The 24,830-nt window shown below is 37.1% G+C and overlaps 1 protein-coding gene across 1 annotated transcript in view; it reads right to left on the reverse strand.

Annotated features, from left to right (window-relative positions):
• LOC147070693 (uncharacterized) overlaps window positions 1-24,830 on the reverse strand; it is a 37,135-nt gene continuing 12,305 nt past the window's right edge. The window contains exon 6 of the mRNA XM_085949230.1: window positions 1-24,798. Within this exon, the coding sequence (XP_085805356.1) occupies window positions 23,966-24,798 (833 nt within the window). The 3' untranslated portion in view covers window positions 1-23,965. The remainder of the gene's footprint in view (window positions 24,799-24,830) is intronic.

Here is a 24,830-nt window from a genome sequence, read left to right on the forward strand (position 1 = left end):
GTAAATTAAAAGAAAGCACCATAGTGGTAAGCAGAAGTGCATAAGGCTTAGCCTACAGAATGAGAACACTCATAAGAAAGCTATTGTTTTAAAATGTCTTTAATATGAAAACGACCAAGAAGTTTCCCTGCATATTACTAATAGGTATACAGTAGGAGAGATTTTCTCAACATCCCGGTTTTCTAGGAATCGCGGGGCGAGCTTGTTTCTTTAGGAGTAGCATTACGATGTATCGGAACTTGGGGTGTACTATTAGCATTAAATGAACCAACCGGCTGCCTGGCTCCAAAACCTGCATTCCAGGCCTGTTGGGCTAATGGCTATTGTTATTTAAGTTTTTGATAAGACAGGTAATGTGGGATGGAACTCCCATTTCCAGAAGTACCTTCCACATACAGTTCCATCTTACGCAGTCGAATGCCTTCTGATAGTCAATGAAGCATAATATCATAAGGGTATTAAACTCTGCATTTTTCAATTAGTTGCATGATGTTCAGAATTTGTTCTCGAGTTCCCTTGCCCTTAACAAAACCTGCTTGTTCCTTGGGTATTTGTCGGTCGATGAAACGCTTCAGATGATTTACATTAAATAACTCTTTAACATATACAGCCTGATCACTTAGGATATAATCTATTCCATTTATGTGAATATACTTGAATTGAGGATCTCCGTTGATAATCAACTTGGAATTTTTTATATCTTCCTGGCTGAAAGTTAATCTGACATGTTCGTCTAGATCTTTGATCATTACACGATACTTCTTAACTCCATTGGATATTAATAATCCAGATAACCCTTGTATAGCAACTCTGGGTCTTTTACCACCCAGTCCTGTCTCACAAGTGGGTGGAACTGGTCTACCCGAGCCTGGTCGCGGCCCGTCATGAGGCTGCATAAATATATTTTCTACTTGATATTAATAGAAATATTATTTTTAAATATAAAATAGCAAAGATCCGACTTTTTAGGTTCCTGCTTCCTCTCTTCAGTTTTAGGGTTATCAGAGCTCGACCGTTTGAGCTCCTATAAGAATGATACAATAATTAAATAACTAGGTACTTAACTTAAAAAGTTTTAATTAACAAACTTTAACGGGAACAAAAAATATGATGGCGGACGGAATTCCGCATCTATCAGATTCCGGTTAAACATAGTTTTTAAAATGATAAATAATTAAAGGAGTCTGTTTTCAATAACTCTCATGTGAAATATTATAAATCTTAAAACTGTAAGAAATGTCACTTCACTAACTTGAAAAAAGTTCAAGATGTTTTATTTTAAAAATGTTTGATAACTTTACTCTATATCTGGCAAATAGCGAATAGGTACATGATTGTAAATTTATTCTGCTTCTAAGTTTATTTTTTATTTGGTTCATAGATGAGAATGTTTGTTCGCATATGTATGTAGAGCCAACGATTGTGAAAATACCAAAAGCTAGTTTTTATAACACGTCATATGTTTCAGGCAAACTATTCCATGTATCAAATACTATTGTTTCCATTTTAGGCAGTAGTTTTATAGCTGTTCATTTGTGCTAAGAAATCAAATTGGATTTCTCTCTTTCGAGTTCTTCCAAGCCGCTGGTCAGATCTGTGAATTTGTTACTCCACAGTTCCTTACTTTTTAAATCTATTAACTGCATCTGGAATGAACCAGCATCTGTGTCGAACGGTGTCAAGTTAAGTTCATTGACATTTATTTTGAGAGGATGTACAAGTCGAAGTTCTTTCGGCGGCTCTATCTCATAAACTCATAAGTTATAAGGCTGCTTGAGATGAGGTGAAATTGGAGTTTATGTCTGAAGAGCCGCTTCTGCCGAACCCTGCCCTAATGTAATCATGCGGAGTATACATCCTCTGCTGCTGTTTTGATGAGCTTTCGATGTCACTCAAGTCTTTGTTATCTGGCAAAAAACCATGGCCGGAATATAGAAATTTTAATGTAATTTTCTGTAACTCTGTCACTTGATGCATGATGGTCTTCAACATTCTTCTTCTTCTTTCACCCTATCACGTCCCAACATTGGGGCATAGGGCAAGCACAAGTTGGCGCCACTTCCCTCGGTCCATCGCCGACTCCTGCGCCTCCCGCCATGTCAGACCTGCAGCACGTAGGTCGCTTTTGTAGCATCGCTGCAGGGTGAGGGAGGGCCTGCCACAGCGACGGAACCCTTGAGGCTGTGCCACAAGGGTACGAAGTGCTGCACTCTTTGGCGGCATCCGGAATACCGGTCTTCAACATCAGCGTTAATTTAATATTACGGTTTTGGCCGCCACAAGAATCACACCATATTATGTTTTTTTACTGTGGGAGATAGATGTTCACGAATATGTTTATCAGGCTTCGTGAGGGGCTGTTGAATCGCCGGCCGTGGTTCTTTATCCGTGGGCGTGAATCGCGGCTGTGGATGTCGACAATTTCGTCTCGGATGCTTGTCATTTGCTCCTGCAATGACAATGTGAGTTTCCGCATCCTGGTCTCAATCAATGTTTCCATAGTTGCCTCCGAGATTGACGGTCTGGCTGTGGCTTCAATCATGGCATCATTAAGGCCCGCAACTTTGTCCAGATGTGTCTTTTTGGGTGGCGAGCACTACCTGCATGGTGTGGCAACCTACCCACCCACAAGGTTCTTAGGACTTCGTCTGAGATGGCGGTACCGGCAAGCGTCCTTAAATGATGTAGGAACTGTGACGGTTTCCGATCCCCCATTTCTTCGTGTTCTAGATAATTCCATGTGCGACTAATAAGTGTTGTCTAAAGTCAAGGATGGTTGTGAAATTACTACCACATCTATAACACTTCAACAGCTGGTTGTTATGAGTTTCCATGAAATGTCGGTGTCGTTTTAAAAAACTTATGACAAACTCGTTTCCCGAGAGATTTTGGCTAAACCTTTTTACATTTATACCTTTTTTTATCAAGATAAGCCTTGACGATGAGTCGTAAATCATTACTGTCTCCCCATTCTGAGCAAATATTTAAATTTTCGATGATAAACTGCTCAGTTTCTGGACTCAAAACAGTTTGGCCGCCTTGTGCTTTCACATCTACTCTCAATACTCATCTAGACAATACAGACCGACTTATACCGTATTTTTCTTGAGCAACTCTGAAGCTCATATGGTTCTTGGTAATGTCTTCGACAGCTTTCTGAATATTTAAATTCTTCGGTTTCTCAAAGTTGGAAGTAGCGGACACCTGATCGTAAATTCATAAAAAAATTCCAGCCTTCGATTGGCTTTTGTCCGGACTCTATCTCAAACCGTTCGGCTACAATCGCTATTTGGGCCGGTCATCAAGTGGTGTGATTTAACGACTTTGAACTATATATTAGTTAAAGATCATCCGATCTTCGCCGCGCAAAGTGGACATGCTTATAGATCAGGTCACAAGTGTTCTGGGGTATACGGCGTCACGGTAATCATAACCGGTGTTGAAAAAAAATTATAAAAAGGTTTAAAAAAATTATTTCGAAATTTTTTTTTCTTTTTATCGGTATACGGTCCGAATCCTAAATTCCGAAAATTTCGAAAAATTTCGCAAATTTTAAATAAATAAGTGTCAAAAGAGCAGTATCTTGGACATTTTTATTACCAATGCTCCAAAGATTATCAAAAAACTCTTTTTGAAATACACATCCAATTTTATCCGAGCACTGTTTTGGACATCACTTTTGGACACAAACAAAAGATTTTCCATTACCTTTTTTCCCACTACTTGCTGTAATGTTACACCAGAATTCCTTTTTTACTTAGCTACTTCCTTCTTTACTTAGCTACTTCCTTCTTCCAATTTCCTTTACACTTTTTACGTTTCACTCCAAGATTTTTTGACACGACATTGTCACTATCAGATGCATCCGAGATTGTTTCATTTTGTGTACGATTGTCATTCTGAATGATCATTATGTGAATAAACAATCATAATTACTCGTCTTGCTATCTTCTACTACTTCTTGATGTTATATGATGACTGTTTATGGTTAAAAAACGAAAATATATGTTAAAAGAATAATTACAACAAAAGTATCTGACAGATAAAAGTGAGGTTATGATACCACCTAAATGGCCGCAAAATCTTAGATGGAAGAACAACTTGTGAGGTGTCCCAACTTGAATCAATATAACGAGCTCTATTGACAAAATACAGAAATAATTTTTTGAGAGCTAATAGCCAGGTTATAAACCTTGCTAAATACAACGAGAACCGAAAAACCACTTAAGGTGATTTAAGTGGTTCTTCTTTCAAGGTATTCAATTTTAATCTTAGCTATTCATTTTTTCAGTAAATTAAGTACCGTCAATTGGGGTGGATAGAGACACTTTTTCCCCTTGACGACTATGTATCTGCATACATGTTCCAAATTATACCAACATGAATAGCTTAAAACTTGTTTCTATAGTCCCTCTACAAGTTTATGGACATATTGTACAAATATCCTTGAAGGTTATTAAAGAACAATCAATTTTGATTGATGTCTCTATTTAACCTGAATTGGGGTGAATAGAGACGAGAAGGGGGTGAATAGAGACTTGGAAGGTGAATAGAGACAAAATGTATAGGGAGGTAGGTAGATTTAGGTCAATTATAAACATGCATACATTTATGGTGTTTATTAAATCGAATTATAATTTTACAAGTGCAATTTTATAAAACATATTTATCAATATAAAAAAATAATCATTTCGTTTCCTTACATTTATTTTACATACATTTATGGAATTTATAAAATCAAAATATTTATTTTACAATTAGTCCAGTAGTTGTCTTTTTGAAAGATAATTATCAATCAATTATCAAAATATTATATATCTAGTTACATACAATTAATATAGTGATTTTATTAGGTAGATGAGTAGGTACCTAACTGTTAATTAAAAATATTAATACATCTACGGAGTTAAGGTATTAAATGAAAATATTAATTTTACATGTGCAGTAGGTATTTAAAAACATATTTATCAATGATTAAAAGCATTATTATAAAGCTAGCTATTAACATAAGTATTATAGGAAGATTTATTTTAAAATAGCTAATTATTCATGGCCTAAACAATTTGAACAAATAAAATCAAAGTACGTTACTCCTTCGTTACAAAAAGAGCAAACCCAACCTTTGCATACCATGCACTTCACCCAATCAATGCCTCTGTATTTTTTTATTTTGCAAACGCAGCATTCATTTTGGTATAACAATACTTTAGAATTTGAAAGAGAAGTAGATGGCTGCTCTCTATTCATGGCTGGTTCTACCAAGTCTTTAAGATCAGCAGTTGGACTACTGTCGTTTATACATTTTCCGGCCGCATCAAAAATCATAACAACCTTATTGGGGTTCATGTTGTCATTCATCTCATTTAGGGTTAATTTAGACCTCTTTCCAGGGCCTTTACCCTTTGTTTTTACATTTTTTTTCAATTGTAAGGAAAGATTTGGTCTGTCTAAACTATTGATATTTTCATCATCTATTTCGATATTTTCTGTACACTTACCCGCTTCGACAGCTAATTTCTTCTTCTTTTTTGTAGTTTGATTAGCGTTATCAGGATAACGCATTTCCTTAAGAATGTGTATTACAGATTGATCCAAAGCTTTCATGTGCTCATTTTGGGGTTTTTCATAGCCTGGTAGCCGGAATAAAACCTCTCTACGATCAATTGGGGAAATACCCGTTTTATAAAATCCAGATATTATATTTTGTTTTGCATTTATTGAAATTGTTTCATACAGTTTTTTTAGCAAACGAGGAAATAGTCCTTTAGGGATGCTGGCTTCTTTTCTTCCGTCCGTTTTTTTCCACTCTTCCAACAGTCTTTTCCACGCTATTTTCAATGGTCTGAAAAAGGATACATCGAGCGGTTGCGTGATATGCGTGGAATTTGTTGGCAGAAAAACAAAGAAAATGTCGTAATCTTTGCACCATTTGATTAAATCAATTGAAAAGTGAGATGATAAATTATCCCCTATCATAATTTTTTTGCCAGTTTTACCTTTGAAGTATTCATAGGCTATTGTTTTAACCCAGTCTTCAAAAGTTATGCTGTCGAACCATCCACTTCGACTGCGATTATATTTCGCCCCCCTTGGGCCATTTGACGTCCATGTATCGTACAAGTGTGTCGATTTGTACACAATATAAGGAGGTAGCAAATTTCCATCAGCAGAACCAGCGAACATTATGGAGGTTGATGATTTCGTGGAGTTCATGACTCTTTCAGGATATTTAACTCCCCTCTTCAAAATTATCTTTCTTCTCGAAGGATCGTCGGTCAAATTCGTCTCGTCGTAGTTGATAATGTTACATAATGGTACATCTTTTATAGCTATTTCTAAGTTATCGAAATAGCTATTGATATCTTCAGGCGTGATCTCAGCCCGTACATGTTTTATATTTTGGCAAATTCTTTGAGAAATTTTACCTTTATTTCTTTTCAAAAAACTGTATGAAAACTCCTTACCAGGCAATATGTCTTTAAATATTTTCTCCGTAATACCTGCCCGATCTAAGTATCCTTTTACTAAAATACGCAGATCATAAAGATCTAATGGGTATCCCCATTCAGAACAAACATTTAATTGGCTTATAATGTATTCTTCAATTTCCTTAGATAAAACTGTTTGCCCTCCTTGATTTTTCATATTTTTCATCGTGTGTCTATTGAGTACGGAACGATGTATCCCATATTTTACCTCAGCCTCTCGATAGCTGAGATTATTCTCCAATATATCTTGTACAGCATTCTTTAAAACCTCTGGGTCGTGTTTGAGGTACCTTTTGGTGCTTCGGGGGTCCGGTTTATAAACACGTGGCATGTTTATATTGTATAGTGGTCTTTCTAAATAAAGAAAAAAAAGAAACATTATACCAAACATAATCACTTTTCAAACCATTTAAATTTCAGTTTTCTGTATCATCACTGTCTATTCACCCGCAGGTTGTCTCTATTCACCCCTTATGGCGTCTCTATTCACCCCGTATGGCGTCTCTATTAACCCCCCTCTCGTCTCTATTCACCCCAAAATATGTGAAAATTTCATGTTCTTTAAAAAGTACCCAATAATGCCGAAATTCAATGAAATACTAAACAAAAGTATGTTTATAGTATAAATAACACATGCAGTAAGTGTAAATTATTATGGTAACATAGTTATACTTACGTTTTCTGGAATAATATCAAAGTTTTTGAGCAGTCGAAAAGTAATGATTCACGGACATCGAATTCTGATGCAATTGTTTCAATTATGACAGATCATAGAGTTGCTTTGGTGTTACCATCCGAAATACGAAATTACCAGTAGTCAAAAAAATATTCCCATAATCATGATAAATACGTAGGATACTTAATAAAGTTGTGTTGAAATTCATACCATGTTTTTGTCTCTTTTCACCCCACAGTCTCTATTCACCCCAATTGACGGTAATTAAGTAAATTCAAAGAAAGCACCATAGTGGTAAGCAGAAGTGCATAAGGCTTAGCCTACAGAATGAGAACACTCATAAGAAAGCTATTGTTTTAAAATGTCTTTAATATGAAAACGACCAAGAAGTTTCCCTGCATATTACTAATAGGTATACAGTAGGAGAGATTTTCTCAACAACCCGGTTTTCTAGGAATCGCGGGGCGAGCTTGTTTCTTTAGGAGTAGCATTACGATGTATCGGAACTTGGGGTGTACTATTAGCATTAAATGAACCAACCGGCTGCCTGGCTCCAAAACCTGCATTCCAGGCCTGTTGGGCTAATGGCTATTGTTATTTAAGTTTTTGATAAGACAGGTAATGTGGGATGGAACTCCCATTTCCAGAAGTACCTTCCACATACAGTTCCATCTTACGCAGTCGAATGCCTTCTGATAGTCAATGAAGCATAATATCATAAGGGTATTAAACTCTGCATTTTTCAATTAGTTGCATGATGTTCAGAATTTGTTCTCGAGTTCCCTTGCCCTTAACAAAACCTGCTTGTTCCTTGGGTATTTGTCGGTCGATGAAACGCTTCAGATGATTTACATTAAATAACTCTTTAACATATACAGCCTGATCACTTAGGATATAATCTATTCCATTTATGTGAATATACTTGAATTGAGGATCTCCGTTGATAATCAACTTGGAATTTTTTATATCTTCCTGGCTGAAAGTTAATCTGACATGTTCGTCTAGATCTTTGATCATTACACGATACTTCTTAACTCCATTGGATATTAATAATCCAGATAACCCTTGTATAGCAACTCTGGGTCTTTTACCACCCAGTCCTGTCTCACAAGTGGGTGGAACTGGTCTACCCGAGCCTGGTCGCGGCCCGTCATGAGGCTGCATAAATATATTTTCTACTTGATATTAATAGAAATATTATTTTTAAATATAAAATAGCAAAGATCCGACTTTTTAGGTTCCTGCTTCCTCTCTTCAGTTTTAGGGTTATCAGAGCTCGACCGTTTGAGCTCCTATAAGAATGATACAATAATTAAATAACTAGGTACTTAACTTAAAAAGTTTTAATTAACAAACTTTAACGGGAACAAAAAATATGATGGCGGACGGAATTCCGCATCTATCAGATTCCGGTTAAACATAGTTTTTAAAATGATAAATAATTAAAGGAGTCTGTTTTCAATAACTCTCATGTGAAATATTATAAATCTTAAAACTGTAAGAAATGTCACTTCACTAACTTGAAAAAAGTTCAAGATGTTTTATTTTAAAAATGTTTGATAACTTTACTCTATATCTGGCAAATAGCGAATAGGTACATGATTGTAAATTTATTCTGCTTCTAAGTTTATTTTTTATTTGGTTCATAGATGAGAATGTTTGTTCGCATATGTATGTAGAGCCAACGATTGTGAAAATACCAAAAGCTAGTTTTTATAACACGTCATATGTTTCAGGCAAACTATTCCATGTATCAAATACTATTGTTTCCATTTTAGGCAGTAGTTTTATAGCTGTTCATTTGTGCTAAGAAATCAAATTGGATTTCTCTCTTTCGAGTTCTTCCAAGCCGCTGGTCAGATCTGTGAATTTGTTACTCCACAGTTCCTTACTTTTTAAATCTATTAACTGCATCTGGAATGAACCAGCATCTGTGTCGAACGGTGTCAAGTTAAGTTCATTGACATTTATTTTGAGAGGATGTACAAGTCGAAGTTCTTTCGGCGGCTCTATCTCATAAACTCATAAGTTATAAGGCTGCTTGAGATGAGGTGAAATTGGAGTTTATGTCTGAAGAGCCGCTTCTGCCGAACCCTGCCCTAATGTAATCATGCGGAGTATACATCCTCTGCTGCTGTTTTGATGAGCTTTCGATGTCACTCAAGTCTTTGTTATCTGGCAAAAAACCATGGCCGGAATATAGAAATTTTAATGTAATTTTCTGTAACTCTGTCACTTGATGCATGATGGTCTTCAACATTCTTCTTCTTCTTTCACCCTATCACGTCCCAACATTGGGGCATAGGGCAAGCACAAGTTGGCGCCACTTCCCTCGGTCCATCGCCGACTCCTGCGCCTCCCGCCATGTCAGACCTGCAGCACGTAGGTCGCTTTTGTAGCATCGCTGCAGGGTGAGGGAGGGCCTGCCACAGCGACGGAACCCTTGAGGCTGTGCCACAAGGGTACGAAGTGCTGCACTCTTTGGCGGCATCCGGAATACCGGTCTTCAACATCAGCGTTAATTTAATATTACGGTTTTGGCCGCCACAAGAATCACACCATATTATGTTTTTTTACTGTGGGAGATAGATGTTCACGAATATGTTTATCAGGCTTCGTGAGGGGCTGTTGAATCGCCGGCCGTGGTTCTTTATCCGTGGGCGTGAATCGCGGCTGTGGATGTCGACAATTTCGTCTCGGATGCTTGTCATTTGCTCCTGCAATGACAATGTGAGTTTCCGCATCCTGGTCTCAATCAATGTTTCCATAGTTGCCTCCGAGATTGACGGTCTGGCTGTGGCTTCAATCATGGCATCATTAAGGCCCGCAACTTTGTCCAGATGTGTCTTTTTGGGTGGCGAGCACTACCTGCATGGTGTGGCAACCTACCCACCCACAAGGTTCTTAGGACTTCGTCTGAGATGGCGGTACCGGCAAGCGTCCTTAAATGATGTAGGAACTGTGACGGTTTCCGATCCCCCATTTCTTCGTGTTCTAGATAATTCCATGTGCGACTAATAAGTGTTGTCTAAAGTCAAGGATGGTTGTGAAATTACTACCACATCTATAACACTTCAACAGCTGGTTGTTATGAGTTTCCATGAAATGTCGGTGTCGTTTTAAAAAACTTATGACAAACTCGTTTCCCGAGAGATTTTGGCTAAACCTTTTTACATTTATACCTTTTTTTATCAAGATAAGCCTTGACGATGAGTCGTAAATCATTACTGTCTCCCCATTCTGAGCAAATATTTAAATTTTCGATGATAAACTGCTCAGTTTCTGGACTCAAAACAGTTTGGCCGCCTTGTGCTTTCACATCTACTCTCAATACTCATCTAGACAATACAGACCGACTTATACCGTATTTTTCTTGAGCAACTCTGAAGCTCATATGGTTCTTGGTAATGTCTTCGACAGCTTTCTGAATATTTAAATTCTTCGGTTTCTCAAAGTTGGAAGTAGCGGACACCTGATCGTAAATTCATAAAAAAATTCCAGCCTTCGATTGGCTTTTGTCCGGACTCTATCTCAAACCGTTCGGCTACAATCGCTATTTGGGCCGGTCATCAAGTGGTGTGATTTAACGACTTTGAACTATATATTAGTTAAAGATCATCCGATCTTCGCCGCGCAAAGTGGACATGCTTATAGATCAGGTCACAAGTGTTCTGGGGTATACGGCGTCACGGTAATCATAACCGGTGTTGAAAAAAAATTATAAAAAGGTTTAAAAAAATTATTTCGAAATTTTTTTTTCTTTTTATCGGTATACGGTCCGAATCCTAAATTCCGAAAATTTCGAAAAATTTCGCAAATTTTAAATAAATAAGTGTCAAAAGAGCAGTATCTTGGACATTTTTATTACCAATGCTCCAAAGATTATCAAAAAACTCTTTTTGAAATACACATCCAATTTTATCCGAGCACTGTTTTGGACATCACTTTTGGACACAAACAAAAGATTTTCCATTACCTTTTTTCCCACTACTTGCTGTAATGTTACACCAGAATTCCTTTTTTACTTAGCTACTTCCTTCTTTACTTAGCTACTTCCTTCTTCCAATTTCCTTTACACTTTTTACGTTTCACTCCAAGATTTTTTGACACGACATTGTCACTATCAGATGCATCCGAGATTGTTTCATTTTGTGTACGATTGTCATTCTGAATGATCATTATGTGAATAAACAATCATAATTACTCGTCTTGCTATCTTCTACTACTTCTTGATGTTATATGATGACTGTTTATGGTTAAAAAACGAAAATATATGTTAAAAGAATAATTACAACAAAAGTATCTGACAGATAAAAGTGAGGTTATGATACCACCTAAATGGCCGCAAAATCTTAGATGGAAGAACAACTTGTGAGGTGTCCCAACTTGAATCAATATAACGAGCTCTATTGACAAAATACAGAAATAATTTTTTGAGAGCTAATAGCCAGGTTATAAACCTTGCTAAATACAACGAGAACCGAAAAACCACTTAAGGTGATTTAAGTGGTTCTTCTTTCAAGGTATTCAATTTTAATCTTAGCTATTCATTTTTTCAGTAAATTAAGTACCGTCAATTGGGGTGGATAGAGACACTTTTTCCCCTTGACGACTATGTATCTGCATACATGTTCCAAATTATACCAACATGAATAGCTTAAAACTTGTTTCTATAGTCCCTCTACAAGTTTATGGACATATTGTACAAATATCCTTGAAGGTTATTAAAGAACAATCAATTTTGATTGATGTCTCTATTTAACCTGAATTGGGGTGAATAGAGACGAGAAGGGGGTGAATAGAGACTTGGAAGGTGAATAGAGACAAAATGTATAGGGAGGTAGGTAGATTTAGGTCAATTATAAACATGCATACATTTATGGTGTTTATTAAATCGAATTATAATTTTACAAGTGCAATTTTATAAAACATATTTATCAATATAAAAAAATAATCATTTCGTTTCCTTACATTTATTTTACATACATTTATGGAATTTATAAAATCAAAATATTTATTTTACAATTAGTCCAGTAGTTGTCTTTTTGAAAGATAATTATCAATCAATTATCAAAATATTATATATCTAGTTACATACAATTAATATAGTGATTTTATTAGGTAGATGAGTAGGTACCTAACTGTTAATTAAAAATATTAATACATCTACGGAGTTAAGGTATTAAATGAAAATATTAATTTTACATGTGCAGTAGGTATTTAAAAACATATTTATCAATGATTAAAAGCATTATTATAAAGCTAGCTATTAACATAAGTATTATAGGAAGATTTATTTTAAAATAGCTAATTATTCATGGCCTAAACAATTTGAACAAATAAAATCAAAGTACGTTACTCCTTCGTTACAAAAAGAGCAAACCCAACCTTTGCATACCATGCACTTCACCCAATCAATGCCTCTGTATTTTTTTATTTTGCAAACGCAGCATTCATTTTGGTATAACAATACTTTAGAATTTGAAAGAGAAGTAGATGGCTGCTCTCTATTCATGGCTGGTTCTACCAAGTCTTTAAGATCAGCAGTTGGACTACTGTCGTTTATACATTTTCCGGCCGCATCAAAAATCATAACAACCTTATTGGGGTTCATGTTGTCATTCATCTCATTTAGGGTTAATTTAGACCTCTTTCCAGGGCCTTTACCCTTTGTTTTTACATTTTTTTTCAATTGTAAGGAAAGATTTGGTCTGTCTAAACTATTGATATTTTCATCATCTATTTCGATATTTTCTGTACACTTACCCGCTTCGACAGCTAATTTCTTCTTCTTTTTTGTAGTTTGATTAGCGTTATCAGGATAACGCATTTCCTTAAGAATGTGTATTACAGATTGATCCAAAGCTTTCATGTGCTCATTTTGGGGTTTTTCATAGCCTGGTAGCCGGAATAAAACCTCTCTACGATCAATTGGGGAAATACCCGTTTTATAAAATCCAGATATTATATTTTGTTTTGCATTTATTGAAATTGTTTCATACAGTTTTTTTAGCAAACGAGGAAATAGTCCTTTAGGGATGCTGGCTTCTTTTCTTCCGTCCGTTTTTTTCCACTCTTCCAACAGTCTTTTCCACGCTATTTTCAATGGTCTGAAAAAGGATACATCGAGCGGTTGCGTGATATGCGTGGAATTTGTTGGCAGAAAAACAAAGAAAATGTCGTAATCTTTGCACCATTTGATTAAATCAATTGAAAAGTGAGATGATAAATTATCCCCTATCATAATTTTTTTGCCAGTTTTACCTTTGAAGTATTCATAGGCTATTGTTTTAACCCAGTCTTCAAAAGTTATGCTGTCGAACCATCCACTTCGACTGCGATTATATTTCGCCCCCCTTGGGCCATTTGACGTCCATGTATCGTACAAGTGTGTCGATTTGTACACAATATAAGGAGGTAGCAAATTTCCATCAGCAGAACCAGCGAACATTATGGAGGTTGATGATTTCGTGGAGTTCATGACTCTTTCAGGATATTTAACTCCCCTCTTCAAAATTATCTTTCTTCTCGAAGGATCGTCGGTCAAATTCGTCTCGTCGTAGTTGATAATGTTACATAATGGTACATCTTTTATAGCTATTTCTAAGTTATCGAAATAGCTATTGATATCTTCAGGCGTGATCTCAGCCCGTACATGTTTTATATTTTGGCAAATTCTTTGAGAAATTTTACCTTTATTTCTTTTCAAAAAACTGTATGAAAACTCCTTACCAGGCAATATGTCTTTAAATATTTTCTCCGTAATACCTGCCCGATCTAAGTATCCTTTTACTAAAATACGCAGATCATAAAGATCTAATGGGTATCCCCATTCAGAACAAACATTTAATTGGCTTATAATGTATTCTTCAATTTCCTTAGATAAAACTGTTTGCCCTCCTTGATTTTTCATATTTTTCATCGTGTGTCTATTGAGTACGGAACGATGTATCCCATATTTTACCTCAGCCTCTCGATAGCTGAGATTATTCTCCAATATATCTTGTACAGCATTCTTTAAAACCTCTGGGTCGTGTTTGAGGTACCTTTTGGTGCTTCGGGGGTCCGGTTTATAAACACGTGGCATGTTTATATTGTATAGTGGTCTTTCTAAATAAAGAAAAAAAAGAAACATTATACCAAACATAATCACTTTTCAAACCATTTAAATTTCAGTTTTCTGTATCATCACTGTCTATTCACCCGCAGGTTGTCTCTATTCACCCCTTATGGCGTCTCTATTCACCCCGTATGGCGTCTCTATTAACCCCCCTCTCGTCTCTATTCACCCCAAAATATGTGAAAATTTCATGTTCTTTAAAAAGTACCCAATAATGCCGAAATTCAATGAAATACTAAACAAAAGTATGTTTATAGTATAAATAACACATGCAGTAAGTGTAAATTATTATGGTAACATAGTTATACTTACGTTTTCTGGAATAATATCAAAGTTTTTGAGCAGTCGAAAAGTAATGATTCACGGACATCGAATTCTGATGCAATTGTTTCAATTATGACAGATCATAGAGTTGCTTTGGTGTTACCATCCGAAATACGAAATTACCAGTAGTCAAAAAAATATTCCCATAATCATGATAAATACGTAGGATACTTAATAAAGTTGTGTTGAAATTCATACCATGTTTTTGTCTCTTTTCACCCCACAGTCTCTATTCACCCCAATTGACGGTAATTAAGTAAATTCAAAGAAAGCACCATAGTGGTAAGCAGAAGTGCATAAGGCTTAGCCTACAGAATGAGAACACTCATAAGAAAGCTATTGTTTTAAAATGTCTTTAATATGAAAACGACCAAGAAGTTTCCCTGCATATTACTAATAGGTATACAGTAGGAGAGATTTTCTCAACAACCCGGTTTTCTAGGAATCGCGGGGCGAGCTTGTTTCTTTAGGAGTAGCATTACGATGTATCGGAACTTGGGGTGTACTATTAGCATTAAATGAACCAACCGGCTGCCTGGCTCCAAAACCTGCATTCCAGGCCTGTTGGGCTAATGGCTATTGTTATTTAAGTTTTTGATAAGACAGGTAATGTGGGATGGAACTCCCATTTCCAGAAGTACCTTCCACATACAGTTCCATCTTACGCAGTCGAATGCCTTCTGATAGTCAATGAAGCATAATATCATAAGGGTATTAAACTCTGCATTTTTCAATTAGTTGCATGATGTTCAGAATTTGTTCTCGAGTTCCCTTGCCCTTAACAAAACCTGCTTGTTCCTTGGGTATTTGTCGGTCGATGAAACGCTTCAGATGATTTACATTAAATAACTCTTTAACATATACAGCCTGATCACTTAGGATATAATCTATTCCATTTATGTGAATATACTTGAATTGAGGATCTCCGTTGATAATCAACTTGGAATTTTTTATATCTTCCTGGCTGAAAGTTAATCTGACATGTTCGTCTAGATCTTTGATCATTACACGATACTTCTTAACTCCATTGGATATTAATAATCCAGATAACCCTTGTATAGCAACTCTGGGTCTTTTACCACCCAGTCCTGTCTCACAAGTGGGTGGAACTGGTCTACCCGAGCCTGGTCGCGGCCCGTCATGAGGCTGCATAAATATATTTTCTACTTGATATTAATAGAAATATTATTTTTAAATATAAAATAGCAAAGATCCGACTTTTTAGGTTCCTGCTTCCTCTCTTCAGTTTTAGGGTTATCAGAGCTCGACCGTTTGAGCTCCTATAAGAATGATACAATAATTAAATAACTAGGTACTTAACTTAAAAAGTTTTAATTAACAAACTTTAACGGGAACAAAAAATATGATGGCGGACGGAATTCCGCATCTATCAGATTCCGGTTAAACATAGTTTTTAAAATGATAAATAATTAAAGGAGTCTGTTTTCAATAACTCTCATGTGAAATATTATAAATCTTAAAACTGTAAGAAATGTCACTTCACTAACTTGAAAAAAGTTCAAGATGTTTTATTTTAAAAATGTTTGATAACTTTACTCTATATCTGGCAAATAGCGAATAGGTACATGATTGTAAATTTATTCTGCTTCTAAGTTTATTTTTTATTTGGTTCATAGATGAGAATGTTTGTTCGCATATGTATGTAGAGCCAACGATTGTGAAAATACCAAAAGCTAGTTTTTATAACACGTCATATGTTTCAGGCAAACTATTCCATGTATCAAATACTATTGTTTCCATTTTAGGCAGTAGTTTTATAGCTGTTCATTTGTGCTAAGAAATCAAATTGGATTTCTCTCTTTCGAGTTCTTCCAAGCCGCTGGTCAGATCTGTGAATTTGTTACTCCACAGTTCCTTACTTTTTAAATCTATTAACTGCATCTGGAATGAACCAGCATCTGTGTCGAACGGTGTCAAGTTAAGTTCATTGACATTTATTTTGAGAGGATGTACAAGTCGAAGTTCTTTCGGCGGCTCTATCTCATAAACTCATAAGTTATAAGGCTGCTTGAGATGAGGTGAAATTGGAGTTTATGTCTGAAGAGCCGCTTCTGCCGAACCCTGCCCTAATGTAATCATGCGGAGTATACATCCTCTGCTGCTGTTTTGATGAGCTTTCGATGTCACTCAAGTCTTTGTTATCTGGCAAAAAACCATGGCCGGAATATAGAAATTTTAATGTAATTTTCTGTAACTCTGTCACTTGATGCATGATGGTCTTCAACATTCTTCTTCTTCTTTCACCCTATCACGTCCCAACATTGGGGCATAGGGCAAGCACAAGTTGGCGCCACTTCCCTCGGTCCATCGCCGACTCCTGCGCCTCCCGCCATGTCAGACCTGCAGCACGTAGGTCGCTTTTGTAGCATCGCTGCAGGGTGAGGGAGGGCCGGCCACAGCGACGGAACCCTTGAGGCTGTGCCACAAGGGTACGAAGTGCTGCACTCTTTGGCGGCATCCGGAATACCGGTCTTCAACATCAGCGTTAATTTAATATTACGGTTTTGGCCGCCACAAGAATCACACCATATTATGTTTTTTTACTGTGGGAGATAGATGTTCACGAATATGTTTATCAGGCTTCGTGAGGGGCTGTTGAATCGCCGGCCGTGGTTCTTTATCCGTGGGCGTGAATCGCGGCTGTGGATGTCGACAATTTCGTCTCGGATGCTTGTCATTTGCTCCTGCAATGACAATGTGAGTTTCCGCATCCTGGTCTCAATCAATGTTTCCATAGTTGCCTCCGAGATTGACGGTCTGGCTGTGGCTTCAATCATGGCATCATTAAGGCCCGCAACTTTGTCCAGATGTGTCTTTTTGGGTGGCGAGCACTACCTGCATGGTGTGGCAACCTACCCACCCACAAGGTTCTTAGGACTTCGTCTGAGATGGCGGTACCGGCAAGCGTCCTTAAATGATGTAGGAACTGTGACGGTTTCCGATCCCCCATTTCTTCGTGTTCTAGATAATTCCATGTGCGACTAATAAGTGTTGTCTAAAGTCAAGGATGGTTGTGAAATTACTACCACATCTATAACACTTCAACAGCTGGTTGTTATGAGTTTCCATGAAATGTCGGTGTCGTTTTAAAAAACTTATGACAAACTCGTTTCCCGAGAGATTTTGGCTAAACCTTTTTACATTTATACCTTTTTTTATCAAGATAAGCCTTGACGATGAGTCGTAAATCATTACTGTCTCCCCATTCTGAGCAAATATTTAAATTTTCGATGATAAACTGCTCAGTTTCTGGACTCAAAACAGTTTGGCCGCCTTGTGCTTTCACATCTACTCTCAATACTCATCTAGACAATACAGACCGACTTATACCGTATTTTTCTTGAGCAACTCTGAAGCTCATATGGTTCTTGGTAATGTCTTCGACAGCTTTCTGAATATTCTCCTCATTTTTTGAATATTTTTTTTAACTTGGAGATCGCTGTCGCGCGCTATAAATTTTTCTACGCCACTGGCCGTTATGCGATATGTATAACGTATTGTTTTGCGTAACACTTTATTTATCTCCTCGCTTTTTCTGTTCGCCGGTGCATTACGAGCGGATCAACCTTGCTTTACGGTGGATGCATTTATAATACAGCCACTAGGGCTAATGATTAATAAACAAAACTTTTGTGATTCTTGAAGAGAGTTGCACACTATTAATTTATGGACGACAGAAGATCGTTCCAACACATTCACTGACGCAGCACAGTTCTTCGTCAGCCGGGATCTCCTGGTCCGGGGCGTCCGTGACCATGCCCCTGGCACATGCACGGTGCGGGCGCCTGGTATTGGAAGATTACCAGCCGACCGCCTCCAGTAGTATTCAGCATCGTCACGCGTGGAATCTGTCCCGGTCTGGTACATGGATCCATTTTGGATGCAGAGTAGTCCTCTGTCTTCTTTTTCTTGAGTAGTCAGGGCGTGGATTCGTGAAAAAGAACCTTTTTCTGAGCCCCACGTTGGGCGCCAAATTAACAACACCCCCTCAACGATACGTGTACGAATACCTCGTTGAATGGTAGCTCAGTCGGTGGAGGGGTTGTCAATTAAAAAGACAATATATATTTTTGCTCCAGTACGAGGTTCATACAACCCGTAATTGTTTAGGTTTATTCAATATTTTCTTCGATCAGTAGAATACAGCAGTCTGTGTTCAAAAATCTGGCGGGTAACGATGCCAGACACGTAGGTTTTTGCTACCCGAGTTCCTTTGGAACGTAAAAATAATGTGGCTAACATTCATTTCTCTTAAAAACAAGAACCTGTTAACAAAAACCTCCACTCTGTAGAGACCCATATATTCTTATTAGGTTCGTAAGTGGTCAAAAGAAATTAAATTTAAAATATTTTTTTTTTTTAAAGTCGGATCTTTGGCATTGGATTTCTTCAAGTTATTTTTCATAGTTATGAATGTATGTCTATATTCTTATTCTAAGGCAATAGTAATAATTGAGGTTCACATCAGTGTGTCGCGATGTGTATTTCACAAATGAGCCCATAAGTATGATTACGATCTCAGAATAAGTTATACATCATCGTCATAGATGGGGACATTCGAAAATTTTTGTGAAACACTGGTTGGGAAGCACTTCTTGAGAAGATAGTTAGTTATACAGTATAACCTCGTTTTTACGTGCCCGGAATTCACGTTTTCCCGGCAATTGCGTGTATTTTTTTTCAGTCCCGATGTATTTCAGTACATTTAATACCCGCATTTACGTTTTTCTTTCCCACGATTTACGTCCGAAATATTCAAAATATGCGAGTTACGCGCGCTTGACAATGATTGGGTCGTGACATTCGAACGATTTTTCAATAAAAACTTTAACTGAATGTTGTTTTTTAATAAAACGTTATTTTTTTAGAAACATAAAATTTAAATGTTCTTTTTTTCAATACCCCCCTTTTACATTTTCCCTCCAATTAGGTTTTTTTTTTTCAGTCCCTTAAAAAACGTAAAATAGGGGTTATACTGTATTTTATTTCGGCATTCAATGCTAATGACGGAACCATTGGCTCAAATTTTCAATAAAATGGTAAAAAAGTGTAAGGTAAATTGGATTATAATCAAACATGGATGAAAAGTGTAGTAAGAACATAACATACCACATCTTTCGGTTGATGTTACCGTTTCCATAACTTTAGTCTTTTTCTGTTTCTAGAGGTGTCTTGTAACACCTGCCGCCTATGGGTGATCGTGTCATGTCTGAAAAATAACAATTTGTTCGTTTACGTTTACTACTGTCGTTTTGCTTTCAATTAGGTTATTTTACAACCTACAAATTATAAGGATTTAAAGCCGCAATATCTGTCATTTCCATAGAAAGCCTGAATGGCCATCTTCTGGTGTGTCATTTTGTCACCTGTGTCAACCGCCCCTTTTGTCCTATTGAAACGGAGTATTATTTCAGGTTTTTTTTCATTTGACGCACTAACTGAAGCGTTGTGGAATTGACTGGATAATAAACATACTGCTTTATTTTTCTTCGGAACATACGAAACTAAAGTTAACCCGCTGGTAAATCCAAAAGTACTACTTGAATTTCCCTTTTATTTTTCCTCAAGGTTCCTGTCAAAGTGACGTTATTTTCCAATAAATTTTCCGTGAACGGAATCGACGTGAAAAAATTGACAGTGGTAACTCCCCGATTTGAATCGGAATATTTCCGTACTAAATCTGTTACCACTCGTTGTCCTTGGTTTACCTCCTTTACGTTATTTATCATACCTGTGTATACCTGCATATCTATAATATATGAAATAGCCGAATCTGAAACGGTCCATATTTTAATATTAATAATAATTTAGTTCAGTCGTGTGGATTAGCGGCCAGTGTTGCAAACACAGCAGGACCGCATTTTGAGTCGAATTCGACTGCGAGAGGTAGGTATGACGTGATTATCATGCGCGGAACATTGCTTACAATAAGTGACATGTGAATTTAAACATGTTAACTTTAAGATGATATTTTTAATATTTTCCATATTTGAATGGATATGTTGTCCGTTATATCGCGGTTCTACTGTACACCGAATTTCGAATTAGCGAAGATTGAATTAACATGGTTGTAGTCTATAAATATAACGTACATTAAGAAAATGGCTTACCTTCTTCGGGCTGGAGGTTGTATGCAATGGCTCATTGATGACCGTGGACGAGGTCGAAGGCTGATCATCTAGCTGCTGCTGTGGTTCTTGCCGTTTACGGGATACATTGACCTTACGGGAGTGCAGGGTGATGGTTCTTGGTTTTATTCCTTGATTTTTCTGCCTAACTCACGAAATTTGTGAATGTGACACTCTTAATTGAACATACGTAATTTTAAAATACCTGCATACAAATAAAATACTGTTTGAAACTGTCATGGTTGTTTTTTATCATAATAGATTCTTAGATTTCAACCGCGTGTACTTCTTCCTTTTTGCCTCGACGTTTTGGGCTTTTGGGTGTTGAGGATAATGATGAAGAAGTCGAAGATGTATGCAGGAGCGAGTTTTATTAGGCGTAGCGGTTGGTACAATAGTATGTTACAGCAGTTATGTTACAATACTAAACTTATGATAGGTACGGATCCGAGATCCGCACCTCGGTACAATCAGATGTTGCTCCGTCTGTCAACGTTGGTAATAACGCATTGTGAGGTCGTAGATAAAACGTTCTCTCGTTATTATCTTTTATCTCGCCAAGTCCGTCCAAGTAGACCCCAATTGTTTCAGGGACTGCTAACGTTGATGGCAATACTCTTGCAATGTCGTCAAAAGCTTGCAGGTACTCTACCTCTGCCTGCTGTGTCTGCAATAAACGTCGCCGCAGTAAGGTGACTGCATAGTATTGGTACATTGACAATGAGATGTGTTTTCCGAACACTCTGTCAAATGTAGTGATCGCACGATAGTCCGCCTCAATCGTCGTCAAGTATTGGGACATATCCACACAGAATTGGCGTTCGCGCGCCTTTTCTCGCATGGCAGTCAACCCCTCGACCACGGTTGAACGTGACAGCATGGGATCGTTTCTCTCAGCTGTTGGGGGTTGGGTTCCACCCACCCCTTTTAGGGCTGCCGTCTTCTCATCTCCCTTGAGATGAGTAACTTGCGGCCCTGATTTGCGCGGTTTCTGGCGTTGTTTGGTGTTGACCGCCAGCAGCCGCTGCGCTGCCTCCTCTATGGGGGGGGGGTCTCAGCAATAGGCTCGCTAGACCGAACTTGTCGGCTACCGCCTCTACTGCCTCGGAAACCTCCTCTTCCACCTCGCCATGGATAGGCTCTTCCTTCGTCTCTATCAGTCATTGGATGGTTCATTCTCAATGCCTGATTCTTACTGCGATGGTAACAGACTTGGAAACGTATCTTCAAGTGACATTTTGATAAATCATTCTTCGTAATTTATACGGTCGAAAGTAATACATAAACATTATATTCTAGTACATAATTATCTTGAACGAGTCAGCGGTTAAATTCGAGTACCTGTGAACTTTATTTATTATTACAGTCACAATATAATATGAGACTATGGGAATGGATATTCGACTACTTTTCCATTGCGATAGCGTATTTCATATCGCCATTCAATCTGCTGATACAGATAAAAGTTGTTTACTGGAATATGATTCGTTGGGAATATATTATTGCGGTCGATTAATTTGATACATTAAAAATAGATATTTGATCGCTAATATACTGACAGCTGCATACCCCCCCCCCCCCCCTTTCCAGAAATTACGAAATTTCGATACTATTGCAATTATATAATATAAAATAAGATACGATTATATAAAATAAAATACAATTATATAAAACAAGCCACCTAACATGAATACCAAGAAGGGGACCAGTGGGAACCCGATTAAGCTAATTTCTAATTACTTCAAGATATTGACGAGTTTTTTTTCTCTGCAAGAAAACATGGATACCTGGTTCTTGCTGGTTTTAATTACATGTTAACCTAACACGATTTACTACTGTATAAACGATATTATTTATATTTCGTAGCACTTTGGAATTCTTGCATGGTCGTGGAACTCGGCCACCAGCTGTTTTGCACTACCATCGTATGTAGCCTCCAATTCTGGCTTATGAGGCCATTGGCGGAATGGAAGTTGTTCGACGTCCATCATCCCATGTGCTGCTCCTGCGGCGCTGATATCTGTCCTCGGGCTGTGTCCGATGCAAATGTCTGTGCGTTCTGAAATACGGGCTCAATCAGGTGCTTGGTCCGGCTGTCCCGCCAATTTCCGGCATCTTAGCTATAGTTTGTTCTTTTGGGCACCACTGAGACTGTCCTCGGTTCTCAGATTTGGACCGGGTCTGCATGTAGTCGGTCTGGACAATTCTGTTTTTTTTTTAATAAAATTTGTCGAAATTAGAAAATTTGGAATTCGGATTGGCGGAGTTCTACTGTAGTTTCTTTTTTCCTCGTGTGTTGAATGACGCACCATTTATGGGATTCTTTTTATTCTTCTGGTGTTTCAGTGAGTATCAATAATTTTGGCAATATTTATTTATTATCCTTTTGGGACCCGACGGAGAACCAGCCATCGAAAAAAATATTTCTTTGATTTTATGGAAGAGAAGTAGTATTAGTCTACTGACAAAATAAATCTTTTTAAGTTTTTTTATTTTATAATAAGTAAAATATACTATATGCACATATGTGGATATCAGGTCACACTGCAGATGAATATTACCTACTCTATAAACTTAGGGAAGATAAAGAAAACAACTTGTTCATTGGAATGGATAGTTTTATTAGAACATTATACAATAAAAACAATACAAAAACATAAATAGGATAATTAAATATATTTACACTTAAAATTATGAAATAAAACCCTAAATGGATGTATAGTAATACTAATAAACATGGATGAAAAGTGTAGTAAGAACATAACATACCACATCTTTCGGTTGATGTTACCGTTTCCATAACTTTAGTCTTTTTCTGTTTCTAGAGGTGTCTTGTAACACCTGCCGCCTATGGGTGATCGTGTCATGTCTGAAAAATAACAATTTGTTATATCTAAAAAATCGTTACATCACATAACCACACCCTCACTGTACGGTAAAAAATAGTAATTGATTTAATAGAACAAATATCCAGATCCTATGTCATATAATAAATGTAAATAGTATTTTTTTCAAAGCAATAAAATTTACTAAAAGGAAGCTCCTCGATGCAGAATTTTACCATCATGCCACAATGGAAATGTAGAGATACACAAATAAGATTTTTATTATCTTCATAAAATTTTAATTTTGTTTCCCATTGGAGACAATCGGCGCCAATTTGGCGCCACAGGTACAGGATGCAGGATATGGTGAAAATCAAATATTTTTAATCATATTCTCGTCGGGTAGTACTTCCGGTTACTAGATGTTTGAGAAGTTCCAGGAGCCTTCCTTTTTCAAAGTCCAGCAAAATCTTTTGGGGTGTTATATTGGGCACCAATTGTTTTAATATGGTAAACATTCTGTTGTATGTATCCATATTCTTTTTTTGCAAAAGAAAATAAATACATGGAGGATATGAATTTCCAATCTTTGCATGCCATGTATACAGCTGATAAAACATGCTGGGTGCTTTATCAAACGTTCCGTCTCCATAGATGACATCTTTGTTTAATTCTGAGAGCAGATCACCATTCCCAATTGCCAATATTCTTTCTCGGTCATCAGCTCCCGTATCGTGCAAAATGAGATCAGCATACATCTCTGGGATAGTCAAATTAATTGTAGCTGGATTGGGAATACGAGTTGCTTCTTTATGTCTCAAGAGACTTCGCGAGAGTGAGGATTGCTTTGGTAAGTGTTCCAAAACATCTCTATTCGCTTCTAATAAAATATTTCCCATAACATTCCTCGGAGTTGCACCAACTGTCCGCATGTCTTGCGTCATCTTAGCCTTTAAAATATTTGCTTGTCCTTTGTGAGGATTAGAATCATGGCAGTGTTGTGGGACCTCTCCGATGTGATTACCAGCGCGTGTCCTCAATAATGCGTTGCATTTGGCGGAAAAGTAGATTCTGCATCTCCAGGTGATCACTCCACTTCCGTTTTCCCTATACTTGGTATATTCATATCCTTGGTACAGTAGAACTTGATTGCCTTTATTTGTCAGTGAAAACTCCATGATAAGGGATCCGTTGAAAAAATATATAATTAATTTTACTTATATTTAATCGTTGTCATAGTACAAAACT

This window comes from Rhyacophila brunnea, unplaced genomic scaffold, assembly GCF_057557595.1.
Source record: "Rhyacophila brunnea isolate RB1 unplaced genomic scaffold, BYU_Rbru_1.0 scaffold_21, whole genome shotgun sequence".
NCBI lineage: Eukaryota > Metazoa > Arthropoda > Insecta > Trichoptera > Rhyacophilidae > Rhyacophila > Rhyacophila brunnea.